Raw genomic sequence first — 22,290 nt, 5'->3', positions numbered from 1 at the left:
TCAGTTGAGCTGGAATCTGATTCCGACGTACAAGATTCGGTAGAATCAGATTCCGGCTCACTACCTGACCCGGTGCTGCTTGATAAAAAGCCTTCTTCATATTGCCAGATGAGAGAAGGTGCGATGGATGCATCCAAAATAGCTGATGGTAGGCCCGCAGCCGCTTCATTCCCAATCACACATACCGAGGAGCTATCCCCCAAGCACCTCTGTTCGATCGGAGGATCTGACAGCAGACACGCCAGCGCTGCCCCCATTTCATTTTCAGCGTCCTCGGACTGTACCTCCTTACTTTGCTCGGCCTCAGCCGATAGATCTGCCTGCCCTTCGGCGATGTCATCCTCAGGTAACTGTAAATCAAAGAAAATTTCAAATCCCGGTACGCGCTTCTTCTCCGCATTGAGCCACGGCTCCGGGAAGCCACAGAACGGAAAGTCCTCCCCCTCCCGGACGAAACGTCCTTTCAGGGTCCCCCGAATGGGCTGGTGCATCAAGTCAAAGGGCTTCCCCATCTGTTTCGCCCTGGCCCTTCCGGCCATTTCCTTTCCTTTCCTTATCCAATCCTCTTTGGTGGGTAGGTAGCCCAAACCAAAGGTATGGGGGTTATGTGGCACTTCGGTCGATGCTGCGGCACCTTTCCTACCGCTCTTGCCTAATCCCATCCCGGGGATGTGCTGGAGTTTGTTCATGAGATAAACTGCTTGGGCACTGACATACACCCCTTCGTTAGCTGCCATGATGTTCTGTACAACCCGAGCCTCGGCCAAGGTAAAACCTGATATGAACACATCTTCTATACCATGCTCAATTTCTAGAACAGGCGTAGACACCTCTGGTGGTGGATGAATTGATGAGTTTCCAAAAACAATGGCTACTCCCTTCCCATAGGGGTATTTCACCACTTGATGTAAGGTAGAGGAGACCACCTTTACCTGATGCAGCCACGGCCGTCCCAAAAGCAAGTTGAACGTTGCAGGAACCTCCAAGACATGGAAATCTATCTCGTGCTGTCCTGGCCCAACCTTTGTTTGAATCTTAACTGTCCCCATTACCTCCCGGCTTGTGTTATCATACGCCCGAATCACCTGGGCCGTTGGTATAAAATCCGCGACTTTCAAACCAATCGCATAAGCTGTCCTTGCCGGGCAGACATTGATAGCGGATCCCGTGTCGACAAGTACCACAGGTATCCATTTATCTCTGCACTCGACAGGGATGTAGAGCGGCTTGTTATGGTTCGCACCCTCGGGTGGCAGCTCTTTGTCAGAAAAACTCAATGCTGGGGAATTTCCTCCTGAAAAGACTAATCCCACCAGCTGCTCGGGCGTGGTGTCTATGGAAGCTTGGCCTTGTCCATGGCTGTAAGGACAGCTTGTCTATGTACTCGAGAAGCCATAAGCAGTCCCCAGATGGAGATGTCTGCTTGTATCTTTTTCAATTGTCTCAACACGGCCTCATCTTCGAGTTGCTTCTCCTTTTGTTTCTCTGCTTCATTGTCTTTCCCAGACGTCTCTGGCTGATCTAGGTGTGGAGGCTTGAAATACCGTCCACTCCTAGTCATGTGATCGACTTCGCCGATATACCAGGTACCATCTGGTTGGTTACCTTTCCAATCCTCGTCCGTGTGGGCAAGACATAGATCGTCGTCTTCCCACCACATACCATCTGCGACTGACAAGCATCTGTCTGGTTCTGGCACAACTGTCCCGATACTCACAGTACCTTTTATCCCTATGTTCACAGCATCCTCCATTTCCGTACTTGCGGCGGTTTCGACCCCTACGTGGCCTTTTGCTTTTCTGATCCTCTCAGAATCCTCGAATCTTTCTTGTTCTGACTGTGTCAATGCAGTAGATTGCTCACTGATCCCTGTACTTAAAATGCTCCATTCCCGAGCGAAACTCTCGACGCCGGCGCTCTCCGGCGATGTATTCTGCTTTTCGACACTCCCGGGCGTTGTTGACATTCCTGCCCCTGCCGGGCCTTGTTCTGACTGGAACTCCCCTATTACATCCGGCTGATCGTCTAACCACCCCGTGGCCTCTGCTGATTCTTCATTATCATACCAGTTGATGGCTGAGTCTTGGTCATCATGAAATTGGGACTTGACAACATCCTTTTCCACGGCTGTCAAATCATCCATTCCCTGTCCTGAATTGTCCCCTCGGATTACACACAGCTCTCCCCCGACTGGAAATTCGACATTTGGTCTATTCTGGCCCACCGGTGAAATGTAGTCATTCGGACTGTAAGCATTCCCAACATCATTCTCAGGCTCCACGGACCCTGGTTTGACAACCCTTTTCCTGTTCTCGATGGTCACCACCACTGGCTTGGGTTGGGTTATGGAGATGTCCGTCATGCACAAATCGGTGCAATCGGGGAGGAAAACTTTAGGTTTAGGCAGGTAGGAGGGTGTGATGTAGATACTGGGATCGTAGGATGCGACCCCAGTGTAGATGAAGTTGACTCTTTTGGGTGGTGGAACTTGGTTATGTGCGGGGAGAGGATTTGTGGTAACATTAGGTTTCTCAGGGGGGAGAATCACCCCATTATCAATGAGATCTTGAATCTCATGACGTAAACGAAAGCATAGGTCAGTGTCATGACCATGCTGCTGGTGGAACGCACAATATTTGGCTGGGTTGTGGGTGGCGGGTAGTCTTTCAGGTAAGGGCCGCGGCTCTAGGGGCTTCAGATGCCCTTTTCTGATCAAAACCCCCAAAGCTTTGGACAGGGGCATATAAAGTGGAGCGAAGGTTCTGGTGTTTCTGGGAGGGTATTTGGCTGTTTGCGAGTTGCTTCCGGACGCGCCGGAGAATGGTGTGGCTGCTGTATTTCTCGGGGAAGGGTTAGTGGTGACCATACTCACTTCGGAGGTCTTGGCAGTCGTAACGCCACTCGGGCCTGTATTAGTACTACGATTGAAATTTCTGCGGGGTTGATCCCGATCATTATCAATCCAACCTTGTCTCAAGGCGTCCTCGATCTGCACCCCCATTTCATGCAAATCAGCAAAGGTGGGAAAGGGGACTACAATCATCTTTTGCATTAGCTTCGGCTGAAGATTGCGCACAATCATCCGAATCTGGTCTTTGTCTGTGGGTCTCAAGGTCATCATTGAAGCCTTAGCCCGCCATCTAGTTACAAACTCTGAGAAGCTTTCCTTGGGTTCTTGCCTCGTTGTCTCGAGATCCCGGGTCGTGATCTCGATTTGTGTGTTATACGAGTACTGCAGGATGAAGGCCTCAGCCATCTCATCCCAGTTTCTCTTGACGTCGTCCCCCAACTTGGCATACCATGCGGACGCCACACCTGACAAGGTCCGGCCGAATAAAGATAGTTTCTGCAATCTGGTGAGGCCCATTGGCCTTAGGACGTCTGAAAACAGTCGCAGGTGTACCATGGGATCCTCAAACCCGTCAAAACGATCAATTTGGGGCATCTTAAATCGATCTGGCAGCGTCACGGCTGTGTCGATGTACCCATCTCCAATGTCCGGAATGGACTTCGCACCTTGAGATTTCTTGAACAGCTTTTCAAGCTTGTGCATTTTTAACGTCATGGGGTCTATCTCAGACTCAAAGAGAGAATCCGATACATTAATGGGAGTGGTTGTCTTGGATTGTTGAGGCGGAATCGGGGGTGGAGCCGGCCCCGTCGGGATGTCTGTATCTTCTTGGACATTCCGGGTGTTTGGTGTCTCTTCGGGTATTGGAACCCTTAATGGAGGAGGGATTTGCTGCGAAGGTGATGCCCCAGTTTGCTGTTGCAATCTCCCAATTAAATTCGCTTGCTCACTCATAACTGTAGCCTGTTGCCTGGCAAATTCTGCCTGTCGGGCAGCATCTTGCTGCATCATTTTCATGCTTTCCTGAAGTTGGCGCACCATTTCCTCTAAGCTAGCCATACTGTTCTGCTCTGGATGAATTGCTGGTATGCGTTCCCTCTCTGTGGGTGAAACGGGATCCTGATCCCTACTGTACACAGGTGGGGTAGACGAAGCCCTTTGTACCGACTGTTGAACCGATATCCTCTACCTAGTTGCTTTTCGTTTAGTAACCGGGGGTAGAGAATGGTACACTGGTTGTCCTTCTATCAGATCCTCAGATCGATGGAGCCGGCGACCTCTGATCCAGAGTGCTTGGGAAATGTCTACTGGGTTAGACGCAATGATGCTAAACTACCTAGCAAAAAGATAAATAAAGCAATAAATAAACCAACAACCGGACAGCACAACAGCATAAAATAAACAAATAATATACAGTTGGATTTTCAAAACACATAGTCGATAAGCCGAGCACACGGTTCCCCGATACTGATCACTGTCCTCAAAAATCTCTATTCCCAATACTGAACCCTGATACCCGCAGATAACCGATTCTCTTAAAACTGATACTGATGCCCTCAGGCCTGATGCCCAAACTTACAAACTGATGTGTTCATTTCCCTGCAGAAATACATTTTGAAAGCACATAGCAAGTAAAGAGAGCCAAAACACCCCTATGTTGGGGTAGGGTTTCCCTGTCCTATTTTGTCAGGAGCTAGGGTTTCACTACGCACGCAGCGGTTTCAAACAACTTAGCATCGGGTAAGCAACCTGTCCTAGCTTGAATGGTCACTATGGTTCCGAATATGCACTAGGTCGAATGGTCAAAAAGGGTGCCCCGGTAAAACCGGGGTTTGTGTTCCCATACTGTCAGAGCCCATAGCCGGTCAGCCTTATGGACATGCCTTGACAAGGCAAGCCTCCGACAAACCGTTCAGGAATGGCAGATGGCAAACACTGTGTTCCTAGGCGCACCAATGCACATGCAATGCAAAGAAACACATAAATGAGATCAAAACAGGATATCACGAGTTCGAGTCAAGCTCTCTAAGATTTCCCCAGCAGAGTCGCCAGAAACTGTAGACAGCGCCCGGCGTGGGCCTCATGCTACAGTTCGGACTCGATTTGTGTCACGGTTCTTAATCTGAACCAAAGAGTCCAAATCTGGCAAATCGTTTTGAGAAACAGATTTTTGAAAAAGTAGTGCCAAACATGGACTGCTTTGCCAGATACAGAGTCGCCACCTAAATATTTTTTATGGGGGAATTTAGGAAACCCTGACTCAGTGCCGAAGGCCACATGTCCGTCATCACCGGAGTTGTCTCGGCTCGGGAGCTTGGGTACGATCGGGGAAGGTCAGCTATGAGCACCCCCTTTCGCCCGGTCCGAAGACCGGCCTCTACTAACCGTGATATCCGTTTTTGAAAACTTTATGTGTTCTTTAAACCAATTGTTAGCCTAGAATTACTATGTTATGCGCACAGCAAACAAGTATAGACCAAATCGCCTAAATTGGAACAAAACATTTCATGTTTGTTTTGAAAATGGTTTGCTACTCGCAAGTAGGCTAAAATGCCGATTTTGCCACCCTCAAGTGGGCTTTTTAGAAAAGATGATTTTGCCACTATCTAGTGGGCTTAAAAATCGTAGTTTTAACGCATTATCCCAATTTAAGCAATTTGACCTCCACCCACAGGCATTCAAGCAGTTTATCTCATGTAAGCACTTAGCCGCATGGCAAGCATACTGTCATGGCAACACTCACACGCATGCTGGATGCTAAAGCAAAAATACTTACATCGTACTCCGTGCCAAAACAGTAAACTAGTTAGCAAACATGCATGTCCTAGTTCATGTTAAAAGTGGCTAATGCATCACATGCAAAATGCGATCTAGGCAGGCTCGGCTAGCCCTAAACATGGCATATGAAATGCGATCAACTATCACATAATCAATTTTTGAATTGAAGTACGAATGCAGTTAGCGTGATGTACCGAGCCTAATGCATGCAGTACAAATGTATGGATGCACGCATGCATAGCATAAGGTATGCTAAAATAAATGTGCCCTAATCTACCATCATAAGCAGGTAAATAAAAGGGAAGAAAGAAATGGGGATTGGAAGACATACACACACTCACCCACACTTATTACATGTTTCCCCTCACTCAGAGGGTTCGAATTAATATTACAGTCCCAAAATAATGAACAAATAAAATTATTACAAAATTTCTCTAATTAATTAAAAGAAAGGAAGCAAAAGGAAAGAAGAGGGTGGCCACAGCCTCTGCCTCGGGATGCGCGGATGATGCATGCTCGAGTCCGTCCTGCCCGGAAAACCCGTACTGTACTCTTGTCGCCTCTGTTTGTACTGCCTTGTCTCTCTGAAAATTGCCAAAGTACTGGAACAAGCTCCTTGCATCCTGCAGAGCACCACCGGCCAGACAGAATTGCCACCGGCACTTCGAAATTCTCATCGGCACTTTATCGGATTCATCGGCACTCCAGATAGTGCCGGTCGGCACTAAATTCTGCCGGTCGGCAGAAACTTCCTGCAGAAGACAATCTGACAGCAAACAGAGAACAGACAGTGCATAGCATGGAGTTTTTGGACACATGTAAGCATGGTCCTACTTCTTATCATATTTTGAACTCAAAGAAGCATGACTTTCGATCCTTGAACCATCAATGGTACATGGTGAGTCAAAGGATCGAATTTGCCATTTGATATGAAAATGCATGCAACAAATAACATGAAAACCGGGGCCTTATCAAGGTGGAGTCAAAGGTCCCGATGACCGGGGATCGAGGCACATTGCATCACTTGAAGTATGAATGGTCCTTGATTCCCACACTTAGTTTGACACCCCAAACCAAGTAAATGCAATGCATGTAATGCTCAACAAGGCTCAAATGGATCATGCCATCAAGATGTAAAGCACACCAAGCATTATGCAACCAACATGATAAATGTATAATATCAAGTATACAATGTACAAACATGATATAAACATGGACCAAATTGACTATGGGATTGATGTGCTACAAAGCTTAATGGAACAACTATGCAACAAACATGGAGCAAGCATGCAAGAGGGCTTAAAAAATGGCAAAGGGGCAGGCCCTCACCCTTCTCAAAACAGTGGCCAAAAGTGCTTAAAATGATAGACAATCAACTCATGTTAACAAGCAAACTCATGGTCCCAAAGCTAAGGCACTAAAGGAGACAACTTACCACCACCAACATGGCCATTCATGGCATGATTAAAACAAGTAAAAAAACAGAATTTATGCATGCAAGATAGGACCCCAAAAACTCCTAATATGGCAACTAAAATAAACCCCATGAAACAAATACACCAAGGGTCATTCTTAGGCATAGGAAGACACACCCTTAGGATATGAAAAAGACCATGCATGCACACATGTAGGCATGATTCTTGGACTAAAAAGAAAGTCTTTAGATGATATTAAACCAAGAGGGTAATCACAAACATATATGCTAGAGGCCATCATACTCAAAGCTTTTAAGCTAAAATACAAAGTAACCCTAACAAACATGTCAAGCATGGCTAAATGGATAACCAATAAACCTTAAGCATGGAAAAACAACACCAAGAACTTCATGGAACTAAGCCAACTCTCACAAGAATCATGGCCTAACCATGATGTGCACTTTTAAGCAAAGTAGAACAATACAAAACAAGTATTACAAACATGCAAGGAGGCACAAGTTTGACCAAAAAAAGAGATTATATATGACCTAAGATGCCTAAAAAAACGTTGGAATGAAGCCAAGAAACAACAAGCACACATGCTATCCTTTTGAGCCCAAAAAGCAAAGAAACAAAACCATAAAGGGAGAGGGGTGTCCCTCCCCTATGCAAGACTTCAAACCAACTTTTTTGACACTAAAATACACTGATTTTTGGTGATGAAAAGATCAAAATGCTGAAGTGAACAAAACCTTATCAAAGAGGCACCAAAATAGGCCAAACAAGGCCTATGAGGGTGAGTTTGCAATCTAACCACAAAGTGACCTCAATGAAAGTGTTAGAGCAGGAAAATATGAGCCTTTTTTATGTTATACACAAGAGCCAAAACAATAAACAAAATAGGTAGAAAACCAATGCAAGTTTGGGGAATAAAAGGGAAGATGCTCACCCTTGAAGAACCCTTGAAGAACAAATGGTCTAACCTCATTCTTTGGATCAAAACCAGTCCAAAACTCAAGAAACAACTCCCCCAAGTCCCTCAATCTCGGACTAAGGTGTAATGGTGTGTGTAATGGTGCAAAAGTAAGGTAAAACACACCTTTTGGGCCAAGAAACACACACAAGAAGGGAGAGGGAGAGAGGTATAGAGATAATATGTATCTATATCTCTCAAGACTGATTTTTGCTTCTGTTTTTCTAACCTAGAACCAAGAGGAAAGCCTCCCTCTTATAAGGATCCCTCTTGCAAAGCTTATTCATGGAAGTTCACCGTGTGTTCAAACAGTGACGTCCAAGTCTTGAGGACGGTCAAAAATGGGGTGTCTACAATAGGCTTCCTTAGGAGGCCAAAATATGCCCTTTTCAAGGACAACAAGGAGAGGGGATGGCCCTCTCCTTCTTGGGACTTCAAAGCATCATCTTCACCACTGAAATCCCTCAAGATTTCAGTGGTGAAGAGACCTCAACACCAAAATCCCGGAGCTAGCACAAAATGGCTCAAAATGAGGTCTTTTGAGGCCTAAGGGTGGTCAACAACCCTCAAACAACAAAACACTCTTAATAAACAACAAAGAGGGCTTAAAAACAGAACTTTTTTATGTTATACAATAATCACAAAAACAGCTCTAAGACTAGTAGAAAATCAATGCAAAAATGGGGGAAAAAGGGACTAGTTTCTCACCCTTGTAGTCCTCTTCAACAATGGTGCTCCAATGGCCTCCTTGAGCTTGAATCCAACACCAAAGCTTCAAAACACACTCTTTAGAACCTCAGCTCCAAGAGGAAGGTGAAACACTAGGTGTTTGTGTGCAATAATGAGACACAAAACACCTAGTGTACAAAATGAGAGGAAAAGAGAGATAGGTGAATGTATCTAACCCTAACCCTAGAAAAACCAGAGCTCTCTCTGTATTTTCTCCTCAAAAATGTCTAAGAGCTCTCCTCTTTTCCTTAGAGAGGGCTTCCCTCTATATGCCTCTTGTAAAGCTTACAAGACAAGCTTTTCAAGAGGGAGATCCCTCCATACACGTGTATGGAGGGGAGCAAAAGCAATACAGCTGTCTAAAAATATCTGTAAAAGCAGATGAACAGCAATCGGCTGGCAAAAAATGCCATCTTGGCCAAAAAGAGTGCCGGTCGGCAACAAATAGTGCTGACCGGCAACAAAGAGTGCCGGCCGGCAAACTATATTGCCGGTGGCAGCAAAAACCAGCCGGTGGCATCTAGCCACTGCCGGTGGTGGGTGGGGATGGTCTACAAGCCCCACCATGCCTCTCAAAGGCAAGATGCAAGTGTTTGGTGCAAAACCAGACACTAAACGGTCGAGTTCGGGGATCCTGAGGCAAGGCGCGCGAGCCGAGACCTCCGGGAACTCCAAACAAACACAAACATGGAAGATCACCGTGTGTTCAAACAGTGACGTCCAAGTCTTGAGGACGGTCAAAAATGGGGTGTCTACAGTTGCCCCTCTTTGACAGAACTCGAAAGTCATAACAATGACGGGAGTGAATGTCAAAGCCCAGAGACGACCCATTTTTGACAAGGCCGAAGACTCAGACAAACATACAAGACAAATAAGATATGCGCCCGAAGGCAGGGCCAAAATGCAAGACAATGCACGGAGCCGAGCATAACTTATGATCATGCAAAGGAAGCTGTAACGAAGCAAACATGCGACAGTTTTAAGCTAGCATACCAAACTACACTACAATGCAGAAAGGATGTAAGAGAATTATGGAATTCTCGATACGTCTCACTCGGGAGATACAATACCTGTGCGGCTCGTCTGGTTGCACCAGCTTCAAATGAACCGTACATACAATATCGTGCCTGCAAAGAAAACAAACTTAACAGGTACAATATGGTTAGCAACATGCATGACAATGCAAATGCGGTGTACTCGAAATGCGTGACAGCGCAAAGCAAGTGGGGAGCATAACAATGCCGCGGAAATACAAACATGTAGGTGGAGCATGCGGTCTACGCAGGCAACGAAATTGATCATGAGCATGCGGTCTACGCAGGTAACGAAACTTAATAAGCGGTCTACGCAATTTAAAACATGCGGTCTACGCAGGTATTGAAATTAAACATGCGGTCTACGCAATCAAAACATGCGGTCTACGCAGGTATTGAAACTGATAATGCGGTCTACGCAATCAAGACATGCGGTCTACGCAGGTAATGAGATTAAACATGCGGTCTACGCAATCAAAACATGCGGTCTACGCAGGTAATGAAATTAAACATGCGGTCTACGCAATCAAAACATGCGGTCTACGCAGGTAATGAAATTAAGCATGCGGTCTACGCAATCAAAACATGCGGTCTACGCAGGTAATGAAATTAAACATGCGGTCTACGCAATCAAAACATGCGGTCTACGCAGGTAATGAAATTAAGCATGCGGTCTACGCAATCAAAACATGCGGTCTACGCAATCAAAACATGCGGTCTACGCAGGTAATGAAATTAAGCATGCGGTCTACGCAATCAAGACATGCGGTCTACGCAGGTAATGAGATTAAACATGCGGTCTACGCAATCAAAACATGCGGTCTACGCAGGTATTGGAATTAAGCATGCGGTCTACGCAATCAAAACATGCGGTCTACGCAGGTAATGAAATTAAACATGCGGTCTACGCAATCAAAACATGCGGTCTATGTAGGTATTGAAATTAAACATGCGGTCTACGCAAAGAAAGAAACGATTACAAACATGCGGTCTACGCAGGTAATGTAATTAATATGCGGTCTACGCAAGTAAAGAAATTAACATGCGGTCTACGCAAGTAATGGAATTGAGATGCGGTCTACGCAAATAAAGAATTGAGATGCGGTCTACGCAAGGAGAGAATTAAGATACGGTCTACGCAAGGAAAGAATTATCATGCGGTCTACGCAAGTAAAGAAATTAACATGCGGTCTACGCAAGTAAAGAATTAAGATGCGGTCTACGCAAGGAAAGAATTATCATGCGGTCTACGCAAGTAAAGAAATTAACATGCGGTCTACGCAAGTAATGGAATTGAGATGTGGTCTACGCAAATAAAGAATTGAGATGCGGTCTACGCAAGGAGAGAATTAAGATGCAGTCTACGCAAGGAAAGAATTATCATGTGGTCTACGCAAGTAAAGAAATTAACATACGGTCTACGCGAGTAAAGAATTAAGATGCGGTCTACGCAAATAAAGAATTATCATGCGGTCTACGCAAGTAAAGAAATTAACATGCGGTCTACGCAAAATGCAATTGAGATGCGCAAAACAGCGCGACGGAATGCAATGCACAAAACAGTGCGACGATTTGAAATGCACAAAACAGTGCGACGATTTGAAATGCACAAAACAGTGCGATGCGCAGAACAGCGCGAACATTTTTGAAATGCACAAAACAGTGCGATGCGCAGAACAGCGCGAGGTTTGAAATGCACAAAACAGTGCGATGCGCAGAACAGCGCGAGGATTTTTGAAATGCACAAAACAGTGCGATGCGCAGAACAGCGCGAGGTTTGAAATGCACAAAACAGTGCGACGCTAAGTGCGACACGCAGGCCACACGGAGTGTAAATGGGCTTGAATGCGCAACAACGCACGTATTCCAGAATGCATGACAATGCATGGAATGGAAATGCAATGATGATGCATGAGAAATGTGCACGATAATGCAAAGGGGTGCGTGTTGCAACGCATGTAACACGTGCATAACAATGCAAATGTGTGGCGCATGACAGCGCGATGTAATGCACCAAAGTAGTGTGATGAACTCGTGCAACACACATGGGGCAACTTTTGAATTTAAAAGGATACAAAAAGGATACACCTTGCATGAATTTGAGTGCCACGCACTGGAGACACGGCCCGCGGTCAAAACGGAGGCCGGTTGAATGTCAGAGATGCACTTTCTTGCACTTTCTTGAGCTATGAAGACCACGAACTTCTCATATGGCCTAAACAAGGCTGTGGGAACCCCACCGGCCGAAAGACGAGGCCACCGGCTGGCCATCGGCACAAAAACAATTCCATCGGCACAAAAAAGTGCCAGCCGGCACAAAACATTGCCGACCGGCAAACAGTTGCTGGTGCGGGGCAGTTTTGTCTTTTCACCTTGGGTGTTATAAAATAGGGCTTCATGCCCTATTTTCTCACTTCTCCACCGCCGAAAACCTTTGCCCTCTCTCTCTAGAGTGTTTCTCTCTCATTCTTCGCCCGTTTCTTCGCGTTCTACGCTCGTTTCGTCGTCGGATTCGCGTTTCTCTTCGTGTTTCGGACGTTTTCGATCGATCACATTCTCGTTTCGGTGCCTCGTTTGGCGTTCTCGCCTTTTCGGGGTTTGTTCCCCTCACTTTCCTCTTCATTTCCGTGCCCTTTCACATTCCGGCCTTCCCGGCCATTTCCGACCTTCTCGGGAGTTGACTTTCCGGTTGACTCTTCGTATTCCGACCCGGTTTTCCTTTTCCGGGCCATTTTCACACCACTCTCTTCATGGCGGACGACATTCCACGTGGCGGGACTCCCCCGGACCACGAGATGGATCCCGGGGTCGAGCTCTTACCACTGAGCGAGCGCCCGTTCGACCCGGCGACCTATCGGCCGGCGATCCACGTTTTGCCCCCAGATGGCCTGCGTCAGTTCCGGAGCTTTGAGAGATACGCGGCGCCTGAGCTACTGCTGCGCGAGCCTACCTCCCACCTTTCATTCGGCACTTCCGAGGTAACTCTTCATCTTCTGCTTTACTTTCTGCAATGTAGGATACAAAACTGCCATAGTTAGTTGTATTCTCTAACTGCTGAAATCTGATACGCCGTAGACCGTAGTTGACTGTAAACATACATACAACTGATATCTGCTTGAGACTGACACATGCACACACACTGCACTAGCCCTGAATTACTCAAACACACGGCACACACTGTATTCCACTGCATACACATTGGCACCCAGTATTTGTCTGAACCTGACAAACTTGCATACATGCCATATCTGTTCTGAAACGCCCAAACACGCTGACACAGCACACGTATTTTACTGTAAGCACACCGGCACCCGGTATCTGCCTGAATCTGACAAACTTGCATGCATGCCGTATCTGTCTTTTCAAAACTGCATTTTGAATGTTGTCTTGCAATTGTCATTTTCCGTTTGCAGGAGGGTTCCCATACCATTCGCGGGTATGGGAATACTGGTGCGCGGGAGTGGTATGATGAGCTCCCTGATGCGGTCCAGCGCATCGTGGACCGAGCGGGCTTCGGCACCTTCTGCCGAGGGCTCTCTAGGTTGTCCACATGCAGGCCTCTCCTTGCCGCTCTGGCGGAGAGATGGTGGGACACCACCGATTCTTTCCATTTTTCTGCTGCAGGGGACATGACGATGACCCCTTATGACTTCTCGATGCTCACAGGCATCGGGGTAGGGGGGGATCCGATCCCTTTTGACACAGACATGGATGAGTGGACCGCCGTTCAGGTCCATCTACTGGGGGAGGCCCCACCACTAGCTCGTCCAGGCTTCGTGCGGTACTCCTGGTTCGAGACACAGTTTCGGGTCCAGCCCGTTTTGGAGGAGGTGCAGATGACCCCGGAGGATGAGGAGAGGTATGCTCGCGGCTTCCTCATGTTCTTGTTCGGGACTACTATCTTCGCCGACCGGGCGAACACCGTGCCTCTCTGCCTTCTCAGCGCACTGGTGGACGTCCGGGATATTCTGCACTATGACTGGGGCGGCGCTGCTCTGGCCACCCTGTACGGATATATGAGCTCAGCTTCTCGTGGCAGCGGCCAGCTGCTTGGAGGTTACTGGCGGGCTTGGGAGGTACATTTCTTCTCCGCTTTTTTCATTTCTGTCCGATATTCTCTGTACTCTGTACACTGCACACACTGTAGTCTGCTTTACACTTGCTGTATACTGTACACACGGCACACACATACATTCTGCTTTACACTTGCTGTATACTGTACACACGGCACACACATACATTCTGCTTTACACTGACTGTACACTGTTCACACTGTACACTGCACAAAACACGGCTCTGCCATTTCTGCTTTATTCTGTCAGTCATACTGACATCTGTTTTGCAGTTGTGGGTTTACGCCTACTTTCCTAGGCTTGCACCTGTGCCAGTTGCGGAGCCTCCTCCGGCTGTCCCGTTCTCGAGTCGTTTCGACGGGAGATGCACCCGGCGACCACGGGAGACATTCGGCTTCTTCCGTCGATACTTCGATACCATTACCCCGGCCGAGGTATGCTTTACTTTCAGTTCATTTAGCTTCGCTTTCCCACTGCATGTTTCAATAACAGTAGATAACAAACTGTCTGTCATTTTCAGGTCACATGGCCGCCATGGGCTTCCTTGCCGTCGGCGATGCGGGGTCGGTTCCCTGGTGCTGAGGAGACCTCGCGTTTTCGGATCTTGCTAGAGGGCCCAGTCTGTCGGGCTTGGTACCTGGGGGAGCATTTTCTACGCCAGACCCGCGGGTTACCTGAGCAGATAGTCCCGGCTCACCCTCCTGCAGAGATGAGGGAGACAGAGGGGCTGACCACTGAGCAGCTGGATGATTACTCCATCGGCTGGGAGGAGGCCGGCTTCCGAGGCACCGGCGACTATCAGGAGTACGTACGGACGTATCTGATGCGCCCCCTGAGCGGTCGTCGAGGAGAGGGGGTCAGGCCTGTAGCATCGGCGGCTGGGGCCGGAGCGGGAGCAGGGGCTGGATCTTCGAGGAGGGCCCGGGTCCGTGGTAGGGGTGGAGTGCGGGGAGGACGAGGAGCTGGCTGGCCTGCCCTGCCTGCTGTACTGACTTTCCAGGGGCAGGGTGGGTCGACCTATCAGATCCCCTTCGCCCCTCCACCGGCTGGTCATGAGTTCATTGACATCCCCGACTTGCCGCCGGTATGTTCTACTGCATTTTGTACAGTTATTCAATTCAGTTTACTTGATATTCCACAGAATACTAATGCATCTGATACCTTTGCAGGCTTCTTCTGAGTACACCCGTCAGTCGTTGGCGATGAATGCCTCGATGATGGGGATGCTCCAGCGGACTTTTGACCTCCTAGCCGTCTACAGCATACCGGTATGTCCTTCTGACACTGGCCTCAAACCATTCATACACTGCTTTGCATAATCTGATGCACGGCATGACACCTGATACACTGATCTCACAGTATCTGACACACTGCATACACTGCATTCTGCACTGTTAAACTGCGATGATAAACTGCTCACAGCATTCTTACACTGTACTTATACACTACATTCTGCACTGTTAAACTGCTCACGGCATTCATACACTGTACTCTGCATTGCATTCTGCACTGATAAACTGTCTACAGTATACTGATGCATTTCCTTTTCATGTACTTCTCAGCCTCCTTTTCAGATTCCCATGGCAGGAGGTGCTCCAGCTAGACCTTCTGTCCCTGCTCGGGGGAGAGATGAGGAGGGCAGGATATTTCCTCGTACCAGGGGAGGGCGTACTCACGTCGGGAGTAGCTCGCGAGCTCCAGTCCCGGACGATGATGATGACGAGGAGTCAGAGGCAGAGGCAGGGTCATCGGAGGAGGAGACCGGAGACGGTTCTAGCTCGGGCTCTGATGACGACGCTGATGATGCTCCTGGACCCTCGTCCAGGAAGAGGACCAGGACGGACTGACGGCCCTTGGAGTGCTTGACAGAGATGCAGATCTTTGCTATCTTTTCTTTCTTTCTTGTACTTTTCTTTTTGTTGGTAGATAGATTACCTTGTACTGCCGCAGGCAGATTTTTGTTTCCAAAACTTGTACATTTGAAAAGATAGTTAAATGAACAGATTTTTGCTTAAAAAGTGTTGCATTTACATATCTCATGTATTGCATCGCATCTCATCATGTTACACCTCAATGTAAATGGAACTGATTGGTTGTCTGAAAATTGAACACTTGCACTGTAATAATCAGATAACTTAAACAGCCGACGGCGAAATAACCCAAGCAACCCACTGCCTGATTCTGGACACACAGCCCTTACTCTGTTGGGGATTAATCTGCACACAGCCCATAACACAGCATTCGATTCATTCTGCACACGGCAATTCTCAACAAAACAGCCCACTCTGACAGGACGGACCTCAAAGATGGAACCGGTTGGAGTCGAAGTGCGTTCAAATGTAGAGAATGGCACAGCATTCTGAGCATAAGCGATTTTTGATATCGAGCCTACAACCGAACACAGCGGGGAGGACTCAAACAAAGAGGTACACGACCTAAACACAACGAGACACGCTCAGGAGAGACTCAAAACAAAAGACGAGACCGTCAAATGAAAGAGACACGACACACAGACGCGTAAACGAAGATGGGAGACCTCGGACCACGAGGAGCCAGTTCAATCTGGGTATTGTTTCCCACCCTTTCTGATTTGTGATCCTCACATCACTCGACTCTCGAGCTCAGATTTTCTCTCAAGACCCTTTTCCTCACTTTTCCCTCAACTTACACCTCTCTATTCTTCATTCTCTCATTTTTCATCCCTCCCCGGGGTGATTGATGGATAAATAGTAAGGTGTGGGTTCATGCTCAGTGCTGTTAGCTCACAGCTGTTTCTTCTGGCGGGCAGAGCGCTTTTCTGGCAAGTACGTCGATGGCGGGGGAAAGACAGAACGCCTGGCTCAACTGTGCCCCTAGTTCATCATTTTAACCATTTTTTCGTTTTTGCTTTCTACTAAAACGGTTTGATCAAAATGAGAGTCGGATTAACGCACTCGTTCGATTTTTGATTTGAAAAACATGCAAGTCAGGCTATGAGCACTGAAAATTTTCCTTTTGGGTCCAAGACAATGGTCCGGTTTCGGAAAATGAAATAGTTTTCGAGAAAATAGTCAACCTCAGTAAAAATTTTCAAAAACTATTTTTCAAACAGCTGATGCTCAACGAGCATGGAACTTACTCTTCGAGATGTGCAACCTCGGATCGGAGGCAATGGCAAATTGCCCCTGGTTTGAAGGGGGGGTGTAAGGCAACGGAAAGTTGCCCCTAGTCTGAATGGCGTCTCACGACGACTTGTGGCAACGGAAAGTTGCCCCTTGTTTGGGATGGTGCCGCAGCAATCCGCAGACAGTCTTCATTGGCGGTGGTCGAACTCTCAGACACAGAGATGACGAAGACGATCACAACACATATATGGACACAGTCGCCTTGGGAGCGTTGGCGACCAGACTTTGAGATGAAATCGAAACCATTGCATGGACTGAGACGCTTATGAAAGCGTTGGGGGCTGGACTTCATGATGAAGTTGCCTACGTATCCCAAACATGGGAATCAAGCCTTACGTAGTTCTGGCTAAGGTCCACTCGGGTATTTTAACCTTCACTTCACTTTTTTTTTTAGGCTCTCACTTTTGCCAAGGCGCCCAATGCGGGTTTTCGACCTTGCGAGTTTCTTTTCATTTTCCTTTGTTCGTTTCTTTTTTCTTTTCTTCTTTTTTTTTGCTTTTCTTTTTTTTTCATTCTTTTGCATTTTTCTCTTGCTCTAACTTTTGTATGGACCGCCCTTCCGGGTTTTCGGCCCAGCGAGCCTCTCAAAGGGTAAAAGTGTAGCAAGTCCATGCCAAATGGTTTCTTGAAATTGAAGCCTCTCTGTGTCTAAGAGAACGGCTGTTGCACTGATTTGCGGAGAATCCATCAGGGTTACTCTACGAGCTTCTTCCGGCGAGATCTACTCCTTCTGATTCGGCCTTGATGCTTCTTGATCGAAGGCTACCTCAAAACTGGCCACACGGGCCTTTCATGGCGTTTGTCCGTTGAACTTTCTGAACATTCTGAACGGGTTCAAACTCGGAAAACAAATAGGTTGAATCTTGAGGCTGAGAGCGATCCTAGGCTGCGCGACCTCAAGAGGGATTCCACACAGGTCTTCGCAGGGCCGCGTAAAACATTTGCTTTTGAAAGTTTTTAAGAAGGCGATGAATCACTCGCGCCGAAGATAGTGTGGAACCAATCTGGATCAGGCCAGGGTCCTTCTCAGTACTCACGCCGACATGCATGATTTCATTCATAAAAAGGCTTAGCACGCCTTTCTTTCTCTCAAAATGATCAAAATTTTGCAAAACCCGAGGAATTCCTTCCTCTTCGTTTTTATCACCGCAGTGTTCAAAAGTTTGTTTTTTTTGAAAAACTTAGGTTAATGCAATGAGTTTGGCGCGCAGGAGAGCAGGCGAGATGTACTGTCGGCCCAATCAAATTCTCTGGTCCTTATGCTGAAAGCAAGCATGAAGTTGAGACAGCAACAGCTGTTTCAATCGGCTCTGTTGGTGCGACTGGCCCCTCGGCAGAAACAGACTCAAAACAAAAACAGGTAATTACAAAACAAGACGGTGTTCGAGGCAACAACCCCTGAATCACCTGGTATTATATACAACAGGGACTGACTCGATACAATCAGACAGACCCTTAAGCAAAAAGACTGACTCAAGACAAAGAGACAGACTCAAAACAAAAGACTGACTCGACATCCAAGCCAAGATTCACAAAATTCGGTTTCACCGATGCTCAAAAATGCGTGCCAGACGCTTCAAAAATACACCAAATGTTGCCCGCAGGCGGTTCACTTCACATACTCGCAGTATCTGAGCCCTCGAAATCCAACAACTGAGTGGTGGCGGGCTTGCCTGAGGTGGGCGGTAGGATAACCTTGTTATCAATCAAATCCTGCACTTCATGACGAAGGCGGGAACATCCATCGGTGCTGTGACCGGACTGTTGATGGTACGCGCAGTACAAGGTAGCATCATGAGTGGTGGGGAGATTCTTCGGGAGTGGCCGGGGCTCCAAAGGCTTAAGGTGCCCATTCTTCGCCAGTATTAGCAATGCCCTAGACAAAGGCATGTGGAGGTCGTGAAAGACCCTGCGCCCTCGGGGCAGATACTTTGCAGTTTGAGGATTCTTGCCAGATGCGCTGGCGAAAGGATCGGCTGGCGCTGCCTTGGCTTTTTGAACCTTTCCCGGTGCAGGGTTGGTAACTACAGGAACTGTCTTGGCATGACGGGGCCCATCCCGGTTTTCTGCCTAGCTTGAACTGCCTTTGGTTGGAGCGGGGAAAGCATCATCTACAGCTTTGGTCACTATTGCAGATGTTTGTTGCTTGCTCATTCCTCTGACTTTCAGGGCCTCGACTGCCCACAGCAGTTGCTCAATGGGGTCGGCATCTATCTTTGCCTTGTCTTTTCCTTTGGCCTCAGCCTGATCAAGGGTCGGGGTTGATACTGGCATGTCGCGGCTATAGCCGGAAGCCACCTCTGGCTGGCTGAGCTCTATCACAATCCGCCCCAGTAGCGGGGGCTCCTGTGGTACAAAATTCCCGGCATACGGCGCCGCTGGCGGTGAAGCCGACATTCCATAGGCGAGGTCTGCCACAGACCTTTGGAGATCGCCTATCATCCCCATTAATTCGAAGGTGGTGGGCTCACGAGCCTGGTATAACTGGGGAGCCCAAACTGGGTGCACAACGGGCATCCTGGGCGGGTGTGACATACTGATGTTGGCCTCACTCTGCGGAGCGGTCCCCTGCTCCAATGCAGCCGTCATAACCACAATTTCTTCTGAACTTTGTGTCGCCATAAATCTTGCCTCAGCAAAGGGGAGACACTGGCTGTTCTGTATCAACTCTGCAACTCTCCTGAACTGAAAGAAAAAAACAGACAGCATTTCAGCCCAAACTGATCAAACACGGGTGTAGCCAAACAACTGTACCCTACTGCTGATCACTGTTCCCAGATTTCTGTTCCCAAAATACTGAATCTGATACCCACGGATAACTGATTCCTGATAACTGATTCTCAACAATACTGATTCTGGCGCCTTCGGGCCCGATACTCAAACTCGCAAACTGGTATATGCGTTCCTGTAGAGATACACTCTAAAAGCACATACCAAGTAAAAAAGAGCTCAATCACCCCTATGTTGGGGTAGGGTTTCCCTGTCCTATTTTGTCAGGAGCTAGGGTTTCACTACGCACACAGCGGTTTCAAACAACTTAGCATCGGGTAAGCAACCTGTCCTAGCTTGGAATGGTCACTATGGATTCCGAATATGCACTAGGTCGAATGGTCAAAAGGGTACCCCGGTAAACCGGGGTTTGTGTTCCCATACTGTCAGAGCCCATAGCCGGTCAGCCTTATGGACATGTCTTGACAAGACAAGCATCCGGCAAACCGTTCAGGAATGGCAGATGGCAAACACTGTGTTCCTAGGCGCACCAATGCACATGCAATGCAAAGAAACACATAAATGAGATCAAAACAGGATATCACGAGTTCGAGTCAAGCTCTCTAAGTCCCCAGCAGAGTCGCCAGAAACTGTAGACGTCCCCGAACGCCCCGGGAGGATGAGTCCCGTTCTGTTCATTTGGGGTTACTACAGTTCGGACTCGACTTGTGTCACGGTTCTTAATCTGAACCAAAGAGTCCAAATCTGGCAAATCGTTTTGAGAAACAGATTTTTGAAAAAGTAGTGCCAAACATGGACTGCTTTGCCAGATACAGAGTCGCCACCTAAATATTTTTTAAAATGGGAAATTTAGGAAACCCTGACTCAGTGCCGAAGGCCACATGTCCGTCATCACCGGAGTTGTCTCGGCTCGGGAGCTTGGGTACGATTGGGGAAGGTCAGCTATGAGCACCCCCTTTCGCCCGGTCCGAAGACCGGCCTCTACTAACCGTGATATCCGTTTTTGAAAACTTTACGTGTTCTTATTCCGATTATCAGCCTAGAATTACTATGTTATGCGCACAGCAAACAAGTATAGACTAGATTGCCTAATTTGGAAATAAACATTGCATATCCGTTCGGTTTGAAAATGCTTTGGAATTTGCTACTCGCAAGTAGGCTAAAACACGGATTTCAATGAGTTCTTCCAACTCAAACAATCCAACCTTCACCCACAGGCATCCAAGCAGTTTATAACACATAAGCATCTAGCCACATGTTAAGCATGCTGTCATGGCAATATTCACACTCATGTGATATGCTAAAGCGGAAATACTTACATAGTACTCCGTGCCAAAACAAAGAACTTGTTAGCAAACATGCATGATCCAAGTCCATGTGAAGTGCCTAATGCATCGCATACAAAATGTCGCTAAGATAGGCTCGGCTAATCCTAGACATGTCATGTGAAAATGCACAATTATCACATATTCAGTTTAGAATTTGAAGTACAAATGCAGTTAGCATGATGTACCGAGCCTAATGCATGTAATACAAATGCATGGATGCACACATGCATAGCATAAGGTATGCTAATTTAAACGTGTCCTAATACTAACCATTAAAGCGGGTAAGTAAAAGGGAAGAAAGAAGTGAGGTTGGAAGACATACACACCACCCACGCACACTTATTACAGATTTGCCCTCGCTCGGAGGGACCGAATAAATATTACAAATTAATTAACTACGCAAGCTAATTAATATTACAAATTAATTTAATTTAATTAACAAATTGAATAAATTAATTAAAACAGGAAAATCGCCTCGAGAAGCGCGCCGCCATGCGCAAGCTGCCTCTGTTTTCTTTCCTATGCTCCTCTGGAGGCTGTCAAAACCTCAGGGTTGCATCCCTAGGCACCGGGGAGTACCACCGGCTGAGTGGAATCATCACCGGCACTGGTATGTGTCCATCGGCACAAAATTGAGTCTGTCGGCAGAGAAAAGATTGCCGGCCGGCACCTTACACTGCCGGTCGGCAAAGAAATCCTGCAGAACCTGCAACTCACAGCAACAGAGGGCAAAACAAGGCATGGCAGCACATTTCAAGGCATGTATGCACCAATCATGTCTCTTATCATTGTGATGACTCAAAGGGACATGTGCCTTGGTTCTCGGGCCACCAATCACGCATTTCCATGCATGATGGCCCAAGGAACCAAGTATGCAACTTTGATTTCAAATGCATGCAAACCAATCAAACAAATTAGGCCTAATTCCTATCACCATTTCAAGGAACAAGGCATGCATGCAAGATGCAATGCAACCTAGGCATACAAGCTAGGAATGCAACGTAGCATGGCAAGGCACTTATGCAAGCATACAAGCATACATATGGCAATGCAAATAAATGGAAAGATGGACTTATACATGAATTAGGCAGCTCTAATAAGGCCCAAAACAGTGGCCATAGTGCTATAAAATGAGGGCTAAATGGCATACACACACACATGCACATAAGGGCCAACACTTAAGCACAAATCAAACAACATTCAAGCACACTTGAA

At 47.3% G+C, this 22,290-nt stretch overlaps 1 protein-coding gene across 1 annotated transcript; it reads left to right on the top strand.

The window, feature by feature from the left end:
• The first annotated feature begins 14,387 nt into the window (after positions 1–14,387).
• Positions 14,388–15,871, top strand: LOC145806535 (uncharacterized). The gene is made up of 3 exons (XM_082903835.1): positions 14,388–14,937; positions 15,023–15,121; positions 15,416–15,871. The coding sequence occupies exons 1-3, from the start codon at positions 14,410–14,412 to the stop codon at positions 15,698–15,700; spliced, it is 912 nt and encodes a 303-aa protein (XP_082759961.1). The 5' UTR covers positions 14,388–14,409; the 3' UTR covers positions 15,701–15,871.
• The last annotated feature ends 6,419 nt before the right edge of the window (positions 15,872–22,290 follow it).

The sequence above is a fragment of the Camellia sinensis genome, chromosome 13, assembly GCF_055761805.1.
Source record: "Camellia sinensis isolate YWXY chromosome 13, ASM5576180v1, whole genome shotgun sequence".
Lineage (NCBI taxonomy): Eukaryota > Viridiplantae > Streptophyta > Magnoliopsida > Ericales > Theaceae > Camellia > Camellia sinensis.
This window is presented reverse-complemented; position numbering and strand designations above follow the sequence as displayed.